This window comes from Microtus pennsylvanicus, chromosome 21 (genome assembly GCF_037038515.1).
Source record: "Microtus pennsylvanicus isolate mMicPen1 chromosome 21, mMicPen1.hap1, whole genome shotgun sequence".
Classification (NCBI taxonomy): Eukaryota; Metazoa; Chordata; class Mammalia; order Rodentia; family Cricetidae; genus Microtus; species Microtus pennsylvanicus.
Genome location: NC_134599.1, coordinates 34,256,463 through 34,273,452, shown reverse-complemented (window position 1 = coordinate 34,273,452; position 16,990 = coordinate 34,256,463). Strand labels below are relative to the sequence as shown.

The 16,990-nt window shown below is 46.4% G+C and overlaps 1 protein-coding gene across 4 annotated transcripts in view; it reads right to left on the bottom strand.

The window, feature by feature from the left end:
• Prkce (protein kinase C epsilon) overlaps positions 1-16,990 on the bottom strand; it is a 524,437-nt gene that overhangs the window by 186,306 nt on the left and 321,141 nt on the right. For all 4 annotated transcript variants that reach the window (XM_075955632.1, XM_075955630.1, XM_075955631.1 and 1 more), the window contains 2 exons: positions 4,091-4,233; positions 1,561-1,657 (listed from right to left, as the gene is read on the bottom strand). In XM_075955632.1, the coding sequence (XP_075811747.1) occupies positions 1,561-1,657; positions 4,091-4,233 (240 nt within the window). The remainder of the gene's footprint in view (positions 1-1,560; positions 1,658-4,090; positions 4,234-16,990) is intronic.

The window sequence follows — 16,990 nt, the reverse complement described above, 5'->3', positions numbered from 1 at the left end:
ACTCACTCCAAAGTATGATTTTTTTTTTTATCTCATCGGGCTTCAGTTGCTAAGAGCATCTTGGAAGGTATAACCCAGATGACCTAAGACCCCAAGGCTTAAGAAAAATGTCTTACAACGGAGGAGGGACAGCTCCTGACTCATCTGTTTTGTGGTACTTGTATTACTAAGAGAGTTTCCCATCCATTAGTTCTCACATCGGTCTGGGAAACATGCTACCTGCTGGTCTGCTACATCTGTCTGAATAAAGGATCCAGGAGGCGCAGGCAGACAGTACAAGGCAAGAGACGGGCCTGGGAACTATGGGTGGTTCACTCTTGGGCCCATTTATCCTAAGACCTCCTAGCTTTGGATTCTAGGACACTTCGAAATGAAAAGGGAGAAACTGCAAATGCATCACTGACCAGGAGAGAAACTGGAAACTGGTTACTGAGCAACGAGTGGAATCTCTTCTGGGATAAAGTAAAGGCACAGAAAGGAAGTCAGAGCTGAGGGTGATTATTTTCTTGTCTCAAGACTGGCAAATGGCCACCGAAACTATTCTGCTCCCTCCTGAGTAAGAAGGACTCAATGTTGACATGCAGTGTTGACCTCCAACGAGGAGGTCATAGCATAGGAGAGATCCTGGCCCATCACTCCTGAGTAAGAAGGACTCAATGTTGACATGCAGAGTAGACCTCCAAAGAGGAGGCCACAGCATAGGAGAGATCCTGGCCCAGCCACCAGATTAGTTCTTGGTCTCAGGACAAGCATTTCCAACCGAGCTTTCCACTTCTCAGCCAGTTACCTGGGCTGAGCATCAGGGCTGAGCATCAGGACAGAGCTGGTGCGAGTGAAATAGTAGAAACAAGATCCCAAGAAGGACCACCATCCTGTGAACCCATTCCTGCTTGCGGGTACATGCAGTTCCTTCCAGGGATGTTGTTGGAGGAGGGGGGACCCATCTGCCACCAGGACGGGATGCTTATCCTAGCACCTCAGGTCCCACAAACTCATTCCTGTTGTTTATGCTCACAGAACTTACTGTCTGAGGCATATTTAATCAGAAGGAAATGCATCTAGAATGTAGCCAGAGGAAAGTCAGGCCCAGCGCTGATTCCCTCCTGTTTCTCAAATTTCATCTTTCTAGTCCCATCTGCTCATCCAAAGAACAGGGGAGGAGACAACCCCCGCCCCTCCGCCAACTCAACCTAATGTCAACTCTTAGGGTACCATGGTTAGAGTTACGAGGAGATTGTGAACCAAGTAGACAGACACATCGAGGTCCAGAGAGAAGGCCATGGGCAAAGGAGCAAGACTTCTTCTTCTCTACACTCGAAACCGAGAAAAGAATGTCGGAGAAACAAACCTCAGCATCACACAGGCCTCCCTCTAATCCTAGGCTGGCGGGGACAGAGGTAACAAGCACTTCCAGCTAGAGCCCTCAAGAAAGTCTTGTTGCATGCAAGAACAACAACCATATCAACAAGGAAGCAGTGTGTGGGGACCACTAAGGCTGCTGGCTGTGCCGATTAACAGGCAACAGAGATAAGAGGTAACAGGGAAATCTGAGAATCTCACCCTGGTCACAAGGGGAGGTGGGCGCTGACTTGGATCGATCATCCCCAGATGGAGAGTTTCCAGAAGCCGGCTGTGGCGATTCAGCACCAGTAACGAGCTAGAAAGGACAGAAAATGGGAGAGTCATCAGACAGGAGGCCAAGCGATGTCAAACGTATCAAGGCACCATGCAGAGAACCATAAAGGTGGGCACAGCAACATCCATCAAACTGGAGCAGGTGTGTGCGGTGTCACGAGCCAATTCGGTGGAAACCAAACCACGGAGGATTTCCCCATCTTAATATTTATACTATCCAAAACAGGTAGCCTGTGAAGCAAACCCTGCTCCATTTATTCTTTCAGTAACACCGCTGCCACACACAGACCTATCTCCCCATCCCTACCCTCACAACTATCTATACAACACACTCTCACCAATGCAGTCAGTGGGATACCAGTTGGCTCTACCACCTGTTTGGTGTTTATGCGCGATCTTATTCACCGTTGTGTCAATAACAGTGTCTGCGGGTGTGCATTGTGTATGTAGGGTACTCAGACAGACTTTCCAGTACTCCACTGCCCCCAGTGGCCGGCACCAAGTAATACACATGACTGATGTGCAAATCTTCTCCGTAAATATTCTCAGGTGTAGTCAAGCCTGTTGGTTATTTTAATGGAAGATTCCCAGTAACATGTGTTTCCTGGAATAGCGCTGGCATGTCCAACTTACTTGCCAGTGTGGACTTAGAGATCACAGGGGTCTCTGATCCCTCTTCTCTTGGTCTTCCCACAGATCTTTTCTAGCAAAAGGTCTGAGACCTGTGCAAAGACAGTTTAGCTCCTGACCAAGAATACATCTCCCTCCATCATACAACTGATGCCACCTCCTGGCTTGCTCCAGCTTTGTGTCAGGACTGTCAGTGCCGTGACTATAGCTGATGACGGTCCCCAAGCCTGCTCTCTACCCATTGCTACATTTTTCCAGGCTGGCCCCTTTCTCATCAGGAGCCCGCAAATGCAAGTCTTCAAATGGAAGGCAATAGACAGCACCTTGTCACCAGAACCACAGTCTATGTGAATGCAAATGCAGGAAAGAATGCAGGCAGAGCATTTCCCTTTAAATCTCTCCTGCCCGGGGTAAGCTCCTCCTTCCAGCAGGGGGAAGCCAACCTCCGGATGACTCTCTCTGGCTTTCATCAATGGCACACTGGCACCACCGTCCTTACACAGCTTGCCTCTTCAGGAGGCCCTAGTATTATTGGCCACTTCGCTTTGTAACGTGTCTCGGGGACACAAAACAAAGCTTGTTTATTTTTTGTTGTTGTTGTTTTTCCTAGCAGGATTCATATAACCTAGAGAAGTCACCCCATGTATGAGGCCTCACAGTTAACAGGGCCTGCATAACAACTTTGCTCTTTGGAAAGACAAGAGAGACCATTACATTAAAAAGAGGAAAGATATATGGTCCTTCTCATCAGTTTTTCTGGGAGAACCAGGGAAAAGATACGGGCAGGTTTGACGAGAAGAAGAGCAGGAAGTGTAGGCTCTTTGGAAGGGTCTTCAGGCCAAGTACAGAGAGAACACTGAGGAGGGAAGGCCGTGAGGCACCTACAGGCAGACTTGCTCTTCTAGACAAGGACTTGAAGAAGTTTGGCACCTGCCAGGTGATGCCGCACCTTAATCAGCATCCACTGTCCAGATAACGTGGCTCCGCTTCTCTCGTAACCTACTTTTCCAAAGGCCTCTTAAGTTTTCTAGACTAGGGGTCATTGCTGAAACAGAGCTCACTAGAGATGCCCTTAGCTCTGTCTACATCTATAGGCTCTGACTTGCAAAAACAACACATTAGAACATCCAGCTATTCCAAGTGGCACTTGGAATGGCATATGCATATATAGGGATTGGGTCTCTAAAGAAAGGTCACGTTTCCTTAAGTATTTCCCAGGTAGCTCTGTGAGAGAGCTGGCACAAACAATGGCTGTCTGAAGGAACTGACCCTAGTGTGTGAGTGTGTGGGCGACCTTTCACAGGGGTCACCTATGACCACCAGAAAAGACATTCCGATTCATAACAATATCCAAATCACAGTTATGAAGTAGCAACAGAAATAATTTCATGGTTGGGGATCACCAAAGGCGAGAAACGTATTAAAGGGTCACAGCGTTGGGAGAGTTGAGAACCATTGGTCTAAAGTGTCATGCTTTTTCTAGAAGGGACTTCAAGGTCCTCGTGTCAAAGCTTGTTTTCTCTGGTGAACTTTTTGCTCTGTTGTGTTACTGAGAATTGAACCCAGGGTTTCGTGGACATGTAAAAAGCTAAATCACCTAAGCATCCCCCAACCCACACATAACTCCAGGCTTGCTCTATCGCCCCTCCCCTTTCTCCAGTCGTGAGGTATAATGAGACTTCCATGTTACCTGGCATCTTTATTTTGTCTACACACACAAGGTATTATGACTATCTGAAGCCTAAACCTAGGAATCTTACATCCCCCATTCTAGAGTACTCTCAGAAGCAGGCCCAGAGAAAGCTCCAGAATCAGTGGTCCCTACCTTTTTCCTCCTCTGGCCGCTGTTGGTGATCTTGTCTGGAGTAACTCCGAGGTCAGCCAGCACTTTGGCAATTCCTCTGGCATCCACTCCGCAGTTGGGAGCCACGTTGGTCTCACATCGACGGTGAACATTCATTTTGCAGACTGTAAGGAAACAGGAAGGACAGACATCCAATATTCATGCCTAAAATGTCACCCTTACCAAATTACAGAAGTAATACATGTTCTTCTGACAGAGCTTGGAAAATGAAGAAAAATAAAAATATACACAGAGACACCATCACCCATTCCAATTCAGAGAACTACAATAATCTGCCAGCCACCTTGCAGAGAAAGTCTGGAAGCTGTTTCTAGTTGCCCCCCCCCCCCATTCCCTTGCAACACGCCGTTCCTACATACATGAAATAAAAGCAAGCAGAGGTCACATTTGCATTTCCGCTGGGGAACAGGATACTGTCTCTGTAAGAACTAACTTGTTTTCACTGACCTAAGCTTGATTCTAGACCCGAATGGACGCCACATATATGGTTCCCACACCATTCTGTTGTGGGTCACAGGATCCAGCAAGCTCCCTGGTAATCATAGGAGAAACTCAGCCAACTTCCAACAGGGCCAGAGGAAAATAAACAGCCCTGAAACAGGCCAGAGCATTTCTGCTCATCTTCCCCAGGCCTGCCAGGAGAAGAGACGGCTTGTTTGAGTTTTATTGCTGGGTTTTATCAGATCCTAACTAACCCTGGGGAAACATTAAGTCCAGACCACTGGGCCATCCGATTTTACCTGAGGCCAGAGGAGCTTGGGAGCATTGTGGGCTTTACCCTTCACAGTCACATGCTACCTATGAGACACTGTGACATGGAGCACTTACTGCCACGCCTTTGATCTGGCTATCAAGAGAAGCATTACAGGACATAATGAAACATGCAAAATAGTTTAAAAACATGGAGCGACACATCTAGACTTACATGGCAAGGATGTTGGAAATCATGGCTAAGAAGCTTTGAGAGAAACTGAGGCCATAGCTCAATGGTAGGGTGGTTACCTATCTGGCCATGCAGAGCGCTGGGTTCCATCTTGGATGGAGGGAGTAGGGGAGCAGTTTAAAGAGACATGTCTTCTAAAGGTTTCCAATTACCTTCCAAACCAAACTGTGGCTTGGGAAGATGTCTAAAATTCAAACTATGACACAGGGGATGGCAGTGCTTATCTTACTCAATGATGCCCCAAAGCTACAAAGGAAGTGATGCTGGCTCTTGGCAGCTCGCTGTTACAAGGTCTTGTTCTGTTCTGTTAGAAGTTATTGCCATTACCTTTATTGTATCTAATTTATGAATGGAACTCTGTCATAGGGATGCTGCAGGAAGAAACAGCATCCATCAACCAGTACCGTTTGTGCTCCCTGTATCCACGGGAGCTCTTGGGCACATCTCCCACCATGAGGGTTTTAAAGCAAATCTGTACTTTGTACCACAGCATATTAACTTCAGATACAGAAATTTTTGAGACAAGGAAAGCCATTTTAGTAAATGAGGGGCAGTGCACAGTGACTATAGCTCCCCAGCTAGATAGAATCCCTAATACGTAGGCACCTAGCAAGAGAATATCACTTAGAGCCAGTAAGTGAATGAAAAATTGATGATCCTGCTATTATATCTGGAGACTTCAATACTGTACTACCAGAGAGGCACAGGCATGAAGACAGAAAATCATCAAGGTGTTAAGTTGGGAGCGGAGGCTCCAGCCCCTTCTTGCATCTATCCCAGCCCCCAGGCCTGAGAGTGTATTGGTCTGGACTCCAAATCCCAGGAGGCCAGGTCCTGACCCCTCCTTGGGGGGGGGGGTCAGGATTACTCCCACTGAATATTTAAATGAACTCCCAAAAAAGGAACACTGGTCTCTTTTCCTTCCTCCTGGTGTTTGGTGGTTGGGTTTGCAGCCCTTTGGGGCCACCTGAGAGTGCAGAACTCCCATTAAACCTGGATATTTTTAAATTTGGCTTGTTTTGATTTGGCTTGATTGGGAATTTGTGTCCACAGAAAGCTCGCGTTAGGAAATATTCCTGACACAAGGATGTAGCTGAATGCTGCAAAGATACCAAGTAACCTGGGTATAACTGCCCTATTGACTGTTTCACCCAACAGGAAGACACATACTCTTTAAGCACACATGAAACGTTCAATTTATACTGCACATGCTGGAGCATAAAATGCCTTAAAACAAACTGTTTTGGAAGGTGTGACTCTGCATCCTGGCCTATAACAGACCAGCAGGTGGGGTATACAAGGTTGCAGCTGGGTCCAGGAGCTCCAGCATGGGAGGCGGCTATTCAAGAGGAATCACAGAGATGTCAAGCACTACACTCCAGCTCTGGGGCTCTAAGCATGCTCTCTGCTAGGCCAGTGAAGCCAGGAGTGGTCCAGCACTACCTGATGGACAGCAGGCTCTAGGGCCAGGGCTAGACCGTGCCTACGATGGGTCTGAGGCTAGAGTTGACGGTGGCAGGCGCTCCAGGCTATTAGAGCCATGGAAGTTGGGACCATTGCCCAGCGCCCTACCCTATTCCCACTAAAACACCTGTCTCTGCACTACCATGGCAAGAACCTGAAACAGCTGTACTACGCAAATCAGGGCTTCTTCCTGGGAGTTCTCCACAAGAGTTGGATGGAGGAGGTCCAGGAGAAGGGTGACCACATAACAAACTACAACTTTAAGAATGGGAAAGCAGACCAGAGATATGGCTTAGCCATTAAAGGCAAGGATTGCAAATAAAATGTCAGTAAGTAAAGAACTATGCCATCAAAGTATACATGCACTGTTATCTTGCTTGCTGCGAAGAAATGAGGGTTCCTGACTTTGGCACAGAAGCTGAAATACCAAGGAAGTAAAACCATCAAGCAAACACAGCACCAAGAAGCAGACACTGAGTTGGGCTGGGGACAGTCTTGTTTAGGGCACCAGCTCTAAGTCACCAGAGTTCATTTTTAGGATGACTAAGCTATAGTTTTAAGTTTTATTCCAAAAATGTTTGTAGTATGTATACAATGTCTGATTTTAGAACAGTGGAGTGGAGCTAGAAGTCAGTTGGAGAAAGATAACTGGAGGATCACAAGCAACACACTGCCAACTAACGAGAAAGACTCCCAAGACTTATTGAAATGGCAAGTACAGCTCATCAATATGAGTGAGATGTAGCCAAAGCAGCACTCACGGGGAAATTAATGGCAGCAACTGTGCACATATCAGAGAAGAAAAATACCCTAAAGCCAGTCATCTACTCTTTTGTTCAAGAAACTAGAAAAAATTGTACAAATTAAATACAGAATGTAGAAAAGATAAAAATTAGATCAAAGTCAATTGAAGTGAAAATTCAAAGTCAACTGAGAAGAAGTTGCTATTTTTTAGAAAATCATTGAACCTCTTGTCAGGGAGGAAGTAAAAGAGAAAGAGAGGACACAATTGTTGTCCTTAGACTTTCTGCATCATAGGCAGAGCTATACCTCCAGCCTTCACAAATCTTCATTCATCTGAAATTAAAAAGATCAGACTGATACACATGATCTATCAAGGCTCACACAAGAAGAAAAAGCCAATAGGAACAGCTCCGCCATTAGCAGAGTCAATTACCTCTGAAACAGAAGCACTGGGCCCAAAACATCTAAGGAAATCTAATTCTCTAAAGTCTCCTTTAGAAAACAGAGGCAGAGGAGATCTTTCCTAATTCATCATGGAGCCCTAGTATCAAAGCAAAAAAAAAAAAAACTATAAAGCAAGATCTCCCATGTGATAGTTCTCAACAAAACAATAAAAAGTTGACAGTAACCCTCAAAAAAATCAATAGAAAAATTAATCTAACAATAGACTAAATCTAATCGAGAATTAAATGACATGATCTAGTAGAATTATTCCAGGTATACAAAGCAGGTTCAACATCTGGAACAAGCCCTCTTCTTACTAATCCTTGCTAGTCATTGGTCTGGAGATCCTAAATGATAGAGTCAGACAAAAACAGGACACAAAAGGCATGTACACCAAGAGAGAGGAAAGCAAACCTCAGTCTGCAGATGCAAATGCATCTGTAGAAAACATGAAATAATAGAAACTAGTAGAGAAATAAGAGAAAAGCAGTAGGGAGAAGAGAAAGAAGGCATAAGGAAAGAGGAGAGAGAGCAGAGAGAGAGGAAAAGAGAGAGAGAAATGCTCCTATAGCCAATAATTGGTTATAATAAGATTCCAGACAGTGTTAATATAAAAAGTCAATCAATGCCCTTTCTATCAGCAATGAATAAATGGATTTAAAATCTAAAACCATTGCTACTTAAATTAATACTCCTAAATGAAATACTTACATAAAAATTAAGCAAAATACATAAGGTTCATATGAGGAAAACTATGAAATTATAATTAAAAACCTAAAGATTAATTTCTTAGAGATTCATTCTATATGTATGGATTGGAAGCATTGGTGGTGTGAATGAGAATGGCCTCTCTAGGCTAGCGTTTGAATTTTTGGGTCTCAAGTTGGTGGAACTGTTTGGGAAGGACTGGGCTTGTTGAAGAAGGCGTGTCATTGGAGAGTGAGTTTTGAGATTTGGAAAGACATTCCCAGTGTTCCCTCTGCTTCCCATCTGTGGATAAAAATGTGAGCTCTCAGCTCTTCCTGCCACCATAGCTTCCCTCTGCTATCATGGACTCTAACCCTTTGCAACCGTGAGCCCAATTAAATGTGTTCTTTCATCGGTGGCTTTGGCCATGATGTCTTAACAATAGAAAAGGTAACAGTTATAAAAGCTCAATGTTGTCATAACCTTAGCTTTTCTGAACTTGACGTACAAACGATGCATTTCCAACAAACTGATTCCAGAAAGTTAAAAGATCTCAGAGCAGTCAACCTAACACTGAAGAAGAACAAAGTCAGAGGACAGATACTTATTCTAAGGCTTATTGTAAAGCTACACATACACACACACACACACACACACACACACACACACACACATCCAGGACTGTATGGAATTAACAAAAAAAAAAAAAAAGAAAGTGGTCATTAGAACAGAACTTAGAGCGCAGAAGGGGGCCCACAAAAACATAATTAGTCAATAGTCGACCAAGGAACAAAGGCAATAAAAGAAGTAAAGACAGTTCTTTCAACAAATGGTTCTGCGACAGATGATACACACATGCAACTACAAAACAATAATCAAACAAAGGCCTCCACTCAGACACAGAGCTCATACTCTTTGTAAGATTAGTTTCTTCAAAATGAATCATAGGCCAAAATATAAGATGCAGAACTATGCAGCTTCCAGAAAGAAAAAAGGGGAGTGGCATCTGGGTGACCTTGGGTATGGACTTAGCTTGTTAGATATGATGTCAAAGACCTGATTTATCAAAGAAACTAGTGGTGAGCTAGACTTCATGAAAATCCAAGACCTCTGCCCTGCAAAGACACCATCAATCAAAGGAGAAGATAAGCCACAGACTGGAGAAACATATTTGCAAAGTACGTCCCTGATTAAGGCCCAGGATCCAAAACAGACAACACCCAAAACTGGACAACTCAATTAAAACTGGGCAAAATATGTGGGCAGAAACCTCACCGAGGATACTCAGATGGCAAATCCATGAGGGCGTTGTACATGCTGTGCATCACTGGGGAATCTGATTCAATTAGAGGGTACCCTAGTTAGGGTTTCTTGAGTAGGAAGGTCTTATTTCACTTACCCTTCTACATCACAGTTCATTGAGGAAGGAAGTCTGGACAGGAACTCACACAGGGCAGGAACCTGGAGGCAGAAACTGATGCAGAGGCCATGGAGGAGTGCTGTTTACTGACTTGCCTCTCATGGCTTCTTCAGCCTGCTTTCCTGTAGAACCCAGGACCACCACCTTAGGCCTGGCCTCACCAACAGTGGGCTGAGCCCGCCAATCACTAATTAAGAAAATACCCTCCAGGCTTGCCCCTAGTCAGATCTTCTGGAGGTGTGTTCTCAGTTGAAGCTCCCTCGGCTGTCTCCTTGTGCCAAGCTGACATACAACTAGCAGCACAGAGGGGATGGGGAGACGACTCAGAGGCTAAGGGCACTTTGTCTACAAGCATGCAAGTCTGAGGTCAAGTCCCTAGCAACCAAGCAAAAATCTGTGCATGGCTGCATTTTCCTGTAAACTCGGCACTGGGGAAGAGGCAAGTGGATCTGAAGAGCTTGTCTAGACAGGACGGTGAGCTTCCAGCTCAGTGGGGATCCCATCTCAAGGCAACTGGGTGGCAAGTGATAGAAGGTGTCTGAAGTACTGTTTCCACGTCCACATGTGTACACTGGCAGACACACCCACATACTCATGTACTCATTGCATGCAGCACACACACACACGGGGAGAGAGGGGGGGGAGGGAGAGAGAGAGAGAGAGAGAGAGAGAGAGAGAGAGAGAGAGAGAGAGAGAGAGAACTACATTATCCTATTAATATTAAAACAGACAAAATCCAGAACACTGACAACATCAGATACTGGTGAAGATGTGAGGTATAAAAGCACCCATTCACTGGTAGTTGGGGGGCAGGGAAGGGTGGCATAGCCATTTTAGCTATTCAGACAGCTCAGCAGCATTTTCGTCTTTTTAGTTTCTTTCCCCCCCAAAAAAACATCCTATTTACCATATAATCTAGCATCTACACATCTGGCACTCATTATGAATTGAAATTTTATGTCCATCAAAAACCTGCTCATGTGTTGTGGAATAATCTTTTTGTACACTCTAAAGATGTGTCTTTGCCAAGGTGCCTTCTTATTGGTTTAATAAAAAGGCTGAACAGCCAATCGCTAGGCAGGATTTTCCAGGCACAGAGGACGCTGGGAAGCAGAAGGGCAGGATTGCAAGGAGATGCAGGACCCAGAGGAAGCAGCAGAGGCAGTCCAGAGCACAGGTAATGATGTCGCGAGGCAGAAAGTAAATTCATAGAGATGGGTTAATTTAAGTTACAAAAGCCAGTTAGAAACAAGCCTAAGCTATTGACCAAGCTCTCATAATTAATAAGAAATCTCCATGTAGTTATTTGGGACCTGGCAGGCTGGACAGAAAAATCTGCCTACACTCTTGGGTGTTTTGGCAGCTGGATTTAGAATCTTCCAGATGTGTATGCATTTGGGAGATGCTTCTGAAGGCAGAAAAATAACCTTTGGTATATCTAGACACTCCACTACTGACTGGCCTTAAAGAAAGACTTCAAACCATGAACCAACATGGAAAAGAATATTAAACAGATTTTACTAAATGAAAGCATCGAGCTGAAAGGCTGTACTGCTCCGGGCGTACAACCCCGCAAAAGGCAAAACTATAGGAGCAACACAAGGGTTAACGGGAAAGGAAGCTGAGCAGACACAGAGGACTCCAGGGTAGTGATGTCTTTCTCTTGTCTCTTAGCTACCACACTGGACTCTTGTCACTTTGTGTTTGTCCAGTCTTACAGATGTTCCCGTGCTCACCCGAAGCCCTGACGTAAACCGTGGACTTTACATGATAATGACATGTTGGTGTATGTTCGCAGGTGCTCACTAATGGCCCGTTCCGGTGTGGAGCGCTTGCAGTGGGCCTGCGCATGTGTGGAGCCTGCACATGTGCGGAGACAAGGTTCTATGAGGCTCTCAACACGTCTGCTCAGGTTCACGCTGAAACGCAGACTTCCTTAAAAATCCAAGGTCTGTAAAGCAATTAAAAATAAAGTGTTTCGAGAATGAAACCAAGCAGGTGGAGCCGGGCCTCCTGCTTGCCCCAGAGCGTGATCACTGGCCTAGAGTGGGCACTGCACAGAACCTCCGGCTGAACAGATGTCCCAGGAAGAAGACGGTCTGGCACATGTGGTGGAGGAGGAAGAGAAGCCTACCATGGCCCTTTGGTCTGGACCAGATAGCATCCTCAGGTGGATCACACAGTCCAGGCCACAACATGTTGCTCTGCTTGGCTTTCCACCCTTTCCCCTCAGCAACATTTACCTTTCCCTGTCCTGCCCAACAACCCTGGACAGCACTCCCTTGCCCCAAAGCAACTAACTTGTTCAGCACAGTTTAACCACTGGCGCCCTCTGGTGTTGAAATACCAGCTCAGTCCTTCCCCAGGGTGGACTTGGGTATGCAGGTTATTGAACTGGAGTTTGTAAAAGAGACTTTGCTTTTTTTTTTCTTTCTTTCTTTTTTTTTTCCTTGACAAAATATCCAATCACATGTCAGTCAACTCTAACAGCTTGAGGAAGTGGAAGAGAAAGGACTTTGAAAAGCCTAGTGCCCAGAATAAAGCTGCGTAGGCATGGGGATACTGGTGACAGATATCCACAGTGGGAACATGCGGGGCGGATGGGGTGGGGGGAAGGGAGGCGGATCCTGAAGGCGGGAATGACACCAGGAGATAGCAGAACAAAAACTGGAGTGGATGTCCCAGCTTGGAACAAAAGAAACCCAAGTTACATTCACATAAAGTGATTGAGCCACCTATATCACATGTGTGTGCACGCGCGCGCGCGCACACACACACACACACACACACACACACACGGGCATGAGTGTGGGGGAGGGTGTTGGGGGCACTATGAGGGAACACCAAACAATACCACAACCCGAAACTCCTCCCAATTCAACCCTGAACTACCTGTAACATCTATTTGCATTGACTTCTTGGAGATGAAATGCCGAAAAGAGCCACTCTGCCCAGGTGGCACTCTTATCTGTCTATTTTAAAGAGCCACTGTTGTCCTGAGACTTAGCTTCCATCCCTGCTGCTCTGAGCACCCACCCTGTGCAAGGAGATGGGGCCGCAGAAGCAGGGCCGTCCCAGACTGGCCTGGAATTTGGGCACAAAGATCCACGTGCATCCTCTGCATTGTGTTCTACAATTTGGGGTTTTTTTTTCTTTCTGTTTTCACCTTTTCCCTAGCTGATATTAAAGCTAGGCTCACAATTAGAAGGGCAGACTAGTAAATATCCTTTAGGAGCGAGCTGACCTCCTGGGGTTGGTGATTAGACCTGCCTGGGCTGCCATAGCACTTTCTGTGGGGTGATTTCGCTATGGCAGCTAAGCACTAATGCACACAGAGGGCTTGGGGAGAGCCAAGGCGAATGTTTTAATAGCAGTTAAGTCTCCGGTGAAAGTATAAAGACAACACACACAGAGCTCACTACGTTCCACACATGCATCTCCTCTTAGGTCTGTATGAATCGCTCACAGTAAGGACATGTCTTTCTATTACCAGTGTGCATTTCATTCTAAAAACAAAAGATGCTCACGGTACTAGACCTGGATGGAGGTGGGTGGTCCTTGGACTTCACACAGGTCAGGGAACCCTGATTGCTCTTTGGGCTGATGAGGGAGGGAGACTTGATTGGGGGAGGGGGAGGGAAATGGGAGGCAGTGGTGGGGAGGAGGCAGAAATCTTTAATAAATAAATAAATTTAAAAAATGAAGAAAAGGTTATGGACAAAGGGTCCAGCTGCTAAAACAACAGCAAAGGCCTGAAGTTTGAAACTGGTGAAAGTTCTTTTATGCTTTTAAATATCCTAAGCACTTTTGTATAAAAGGAAAGCAGAGGAGGGCATGGTGGCACATACCTAACACTCAAGAGCTGAGGCAGGAGGATTGCAAGTCCCAGGCTAGACGGAGCAACTACTGAGGCCTTGTCTCAGAAAAGGTGGAGGAGGAGGGAGAAAAGGGAGAGGGGAAGGAAAAAGAGGAGGAGGAGGGATGATCTGTCTGCCTGCTTGGCTCTGCAGAGCCGTCCTGTGAAGCATGTGGCTCCATTTACTCTTTCTGTTACATTCAAAAGGCAGAAGGGCAGATGGTGACCTGCATATGGTCCTCCAAGCAGGCAGTAACCAAACCAGGACCATGAGAACTTCTCTCAACCCTTAGCCCAACACAGTCTCTACAAACCATAGCTTCCCAAGAATTCTGTTACTCTCTATCGCCCCCTGCAGACACCATGAGTCTTAATCCAGACGAACAGTTACTAAAATTTAGCTCAGTGGTAGAGCAAGCGCTTGCCTAGCAAGGGCAAGGCCTTGGGTTCAGTCTTAAGCTTCCGGACTGGGAGAAGGGGAGACAAAATAAGATGGATCTCAGAGAGAGGCTGGGGCCCGGTGAGAATCTCCAAGCTAGGCTTTCCCAAAGCACACATTCAAGTGCCTCGGTACACAGCTATGATGTAGTGAGAGGACTCTGGAAGGCATGATGAAGCACAGGGCCTTCACAGAGCCCTGCAGGCCAGACTGCAGCCCATGAAGGAGATATGGCTTCACCACTAAACTGTTTCTTGGTGTCTTCTGACTTCAGGGTGGCTATGCTGAAGTGGGGGTGCTCAGGCAGAGGGAAAATGGGGAATGGAAGAGTTTAAGTGGCCCACAGCAGGTTATACACGAGTAGTAACCTGATCCTTGGCAGCCAATTTCTAGGCTGCTGCTAATGGTTGCTGGGCTCCGCGGAGCAGGAGAGAGAGCCAAGGGCCCCAGACTCTGCTCAGTCTGGAATGGCAGGTGATGAAATGAATGGGCCCTTCCATCTGCCTGCTTAGAGCCGGCATTTTCCTGTCCTCACTTGAGGGGCCCAACTGCCCAGTAATTGTGTGAACCCCGTCCCTCTGTGGTAAGGACAGGGAAAGGACAATCCAAAGGCCAGAGGGCAGCCCCTGGCAGGTTTCTGGCTGTAAACCCTGGGGTTCACTACGCAAAAATCAGTTCTCTGCTTCTTTTATCATTCAACAGCAGCAGAGTTACATAGGGTATAGCATTCCCTTCATGTTTGACCACACACGGCATAGGCAACGGGGGTCCTGGGAGGTGACGTCACATAGGCTCATCACAACCACTGCAGTCTGCTAGTCTGTTCCGTGATGTCCGCACAACAGCAACATGGCCGCTTCATAACATTCTTAGCCAAATCGCAGCCACTAAGTGATGCGAGATATAACTGTCCTCTCCCCTCACCCTAAACTGGAAGAGCAAACGTGTAATGCTTGCACTCACGTGGCTCAGGTCATTTCAAGTTAAAGGCACAGGGGTGACCCGGGCAATGACAAGGGTCTGTCTGTTTAGACTCGAGTTCTGAAGAAACCCGTTTTACTGAAAACACTAGGACCCACTCCAGGGGCAGAAACGACACCAAAGCTGAGCCCACAGAGCCGCAGGTGGACCACATGGAGCAGAGGAGGTGAGCTCTGGCCTAGGATGGCCCACCAGCACGCCTACAGTGGTGCAAACCTGGGGAGCCTGCTGAGCAGGAAAGCAGGGCAGAGCCAGGACGAGGGCATGAAGCAGGACCAGGCAGATGTGGATAATTTAGTTTAACTATGGAGAGATGTGTTGTGTTTGCTTACCTTGCCTGCTCAAGGCACCTGATTGGCCTAATAAAAAAGCTAACGGGCCTAGGCAGAAGGTATAGCGGGAACTTCTGGGCAGAGAGAATACGTAGGAGGAGGAATCTAAGGCTCAACAGAGATAGAAGGTGGGGGGGGGGGGAGAGAGAGAGAGAGAGAGAGAGAGAGAGAGAGAGAGAGAGAGAGAGAGAGAGAGAGAGAGAGAGAAGAGAGGGCGATACCAGGGGCCAGACATACACACAGACATGGAGGAAGCAGAAAAGCAGGTCATACAGAATAAAGTACAAAGCCCCGGGGCAAAGTATAGATGAAACAGGTTATATTAAGTTTTAAGAGCCAGTGGGATAAGCCTAAGCCTAAAGACCAAGCTTTCATAATTTATACGTTTCTGTTTCTTTATTTGGGAGCTGGCTGGTGGTCCAAAGAAAATCTGAACTTACACCAGGCTCCATGGGGCCTGGTATATGAATTGTCTCCTCAGACTCTCAATGATCACCTTCTCCCTGTCGTAGAATAGTCTGAAAACACTGCCTCTCCATCCCCACTCCGGCTTAGTGCACTTGAGATGCATTCCAGTGTCCCACCTGTGTTGCCAAGGGCCTTCTCATTAGGAGCCCATGTTTCATGTCTTACCTTAGATAGAATCTTAAGGGCATTCATTTTCATTCTCCTTGCTTTCTCCTAGAGTGTGTGGGGTGTGTACCTCCCTCCAATCCTCGCTCCCCTCCCCAATATGGTCCTTCTTTCCTGTTGCCTTTGCAGGATTATGCTAGAATCTACCACCCCAGGCCATAAAGGCATCCTTAAGTCTTCTCTCTTCACATGAGGTCCTTTACCAGAGGGTAACATCTCTATTGCTACTCTACCGATCATTGGAAATGCGAAGCCAGCCCCTTCTCACTCACTGGGCTCAAAAAGAATGGCCAGCAAAGAGATGGCTCCATGTTCCAGGGGAATGCTCCTCAGGGACCTCCTATCCCCAGGTCAAATTTATCATTTTGTTCCAACCCTGATGTTCCTCCCACACTCCCATTCTAAAGACTGTTCCATCATTCTCCCTGTTCTAGTCACGCTAGACATGAATTAGTCCTTTAATATCTTTCTGCTGCAACCATGGTTTACAATGTCCATAGTGTCAGTAAAAATCCCTTCAGTGATCGGTGTCCGTATCTTGTTTATTTCTTTATACTATACTTTAAAAGTGGTTATTATTTATTAATATAATCATGACAAAAAATAAAACCTATTTAAAAACACTCTCCATGAAAGCATCTTGCTTATTCGTGGTTGTTTAACATTGTGGGCACAGTGGGCCATACAGAACTGGACCCTTTATTCAGGTTCCTTGACTATGGTCCCACTTCTCACACTCACGAGTTATCACTGGGGCCACCCAGCACGCTCTATGGAACAGTTTGGAGGTGGCGTAGAACAGAGAAGGAATCCGAGATGCGAGGGTCAAGCCCCACTTCTGGTAATAAGCTGTGGACTATGTACAGGTCACTTCCCGTATGAGCCTCAGTTTCTGCCATGGTACTGTGGCCATCTATG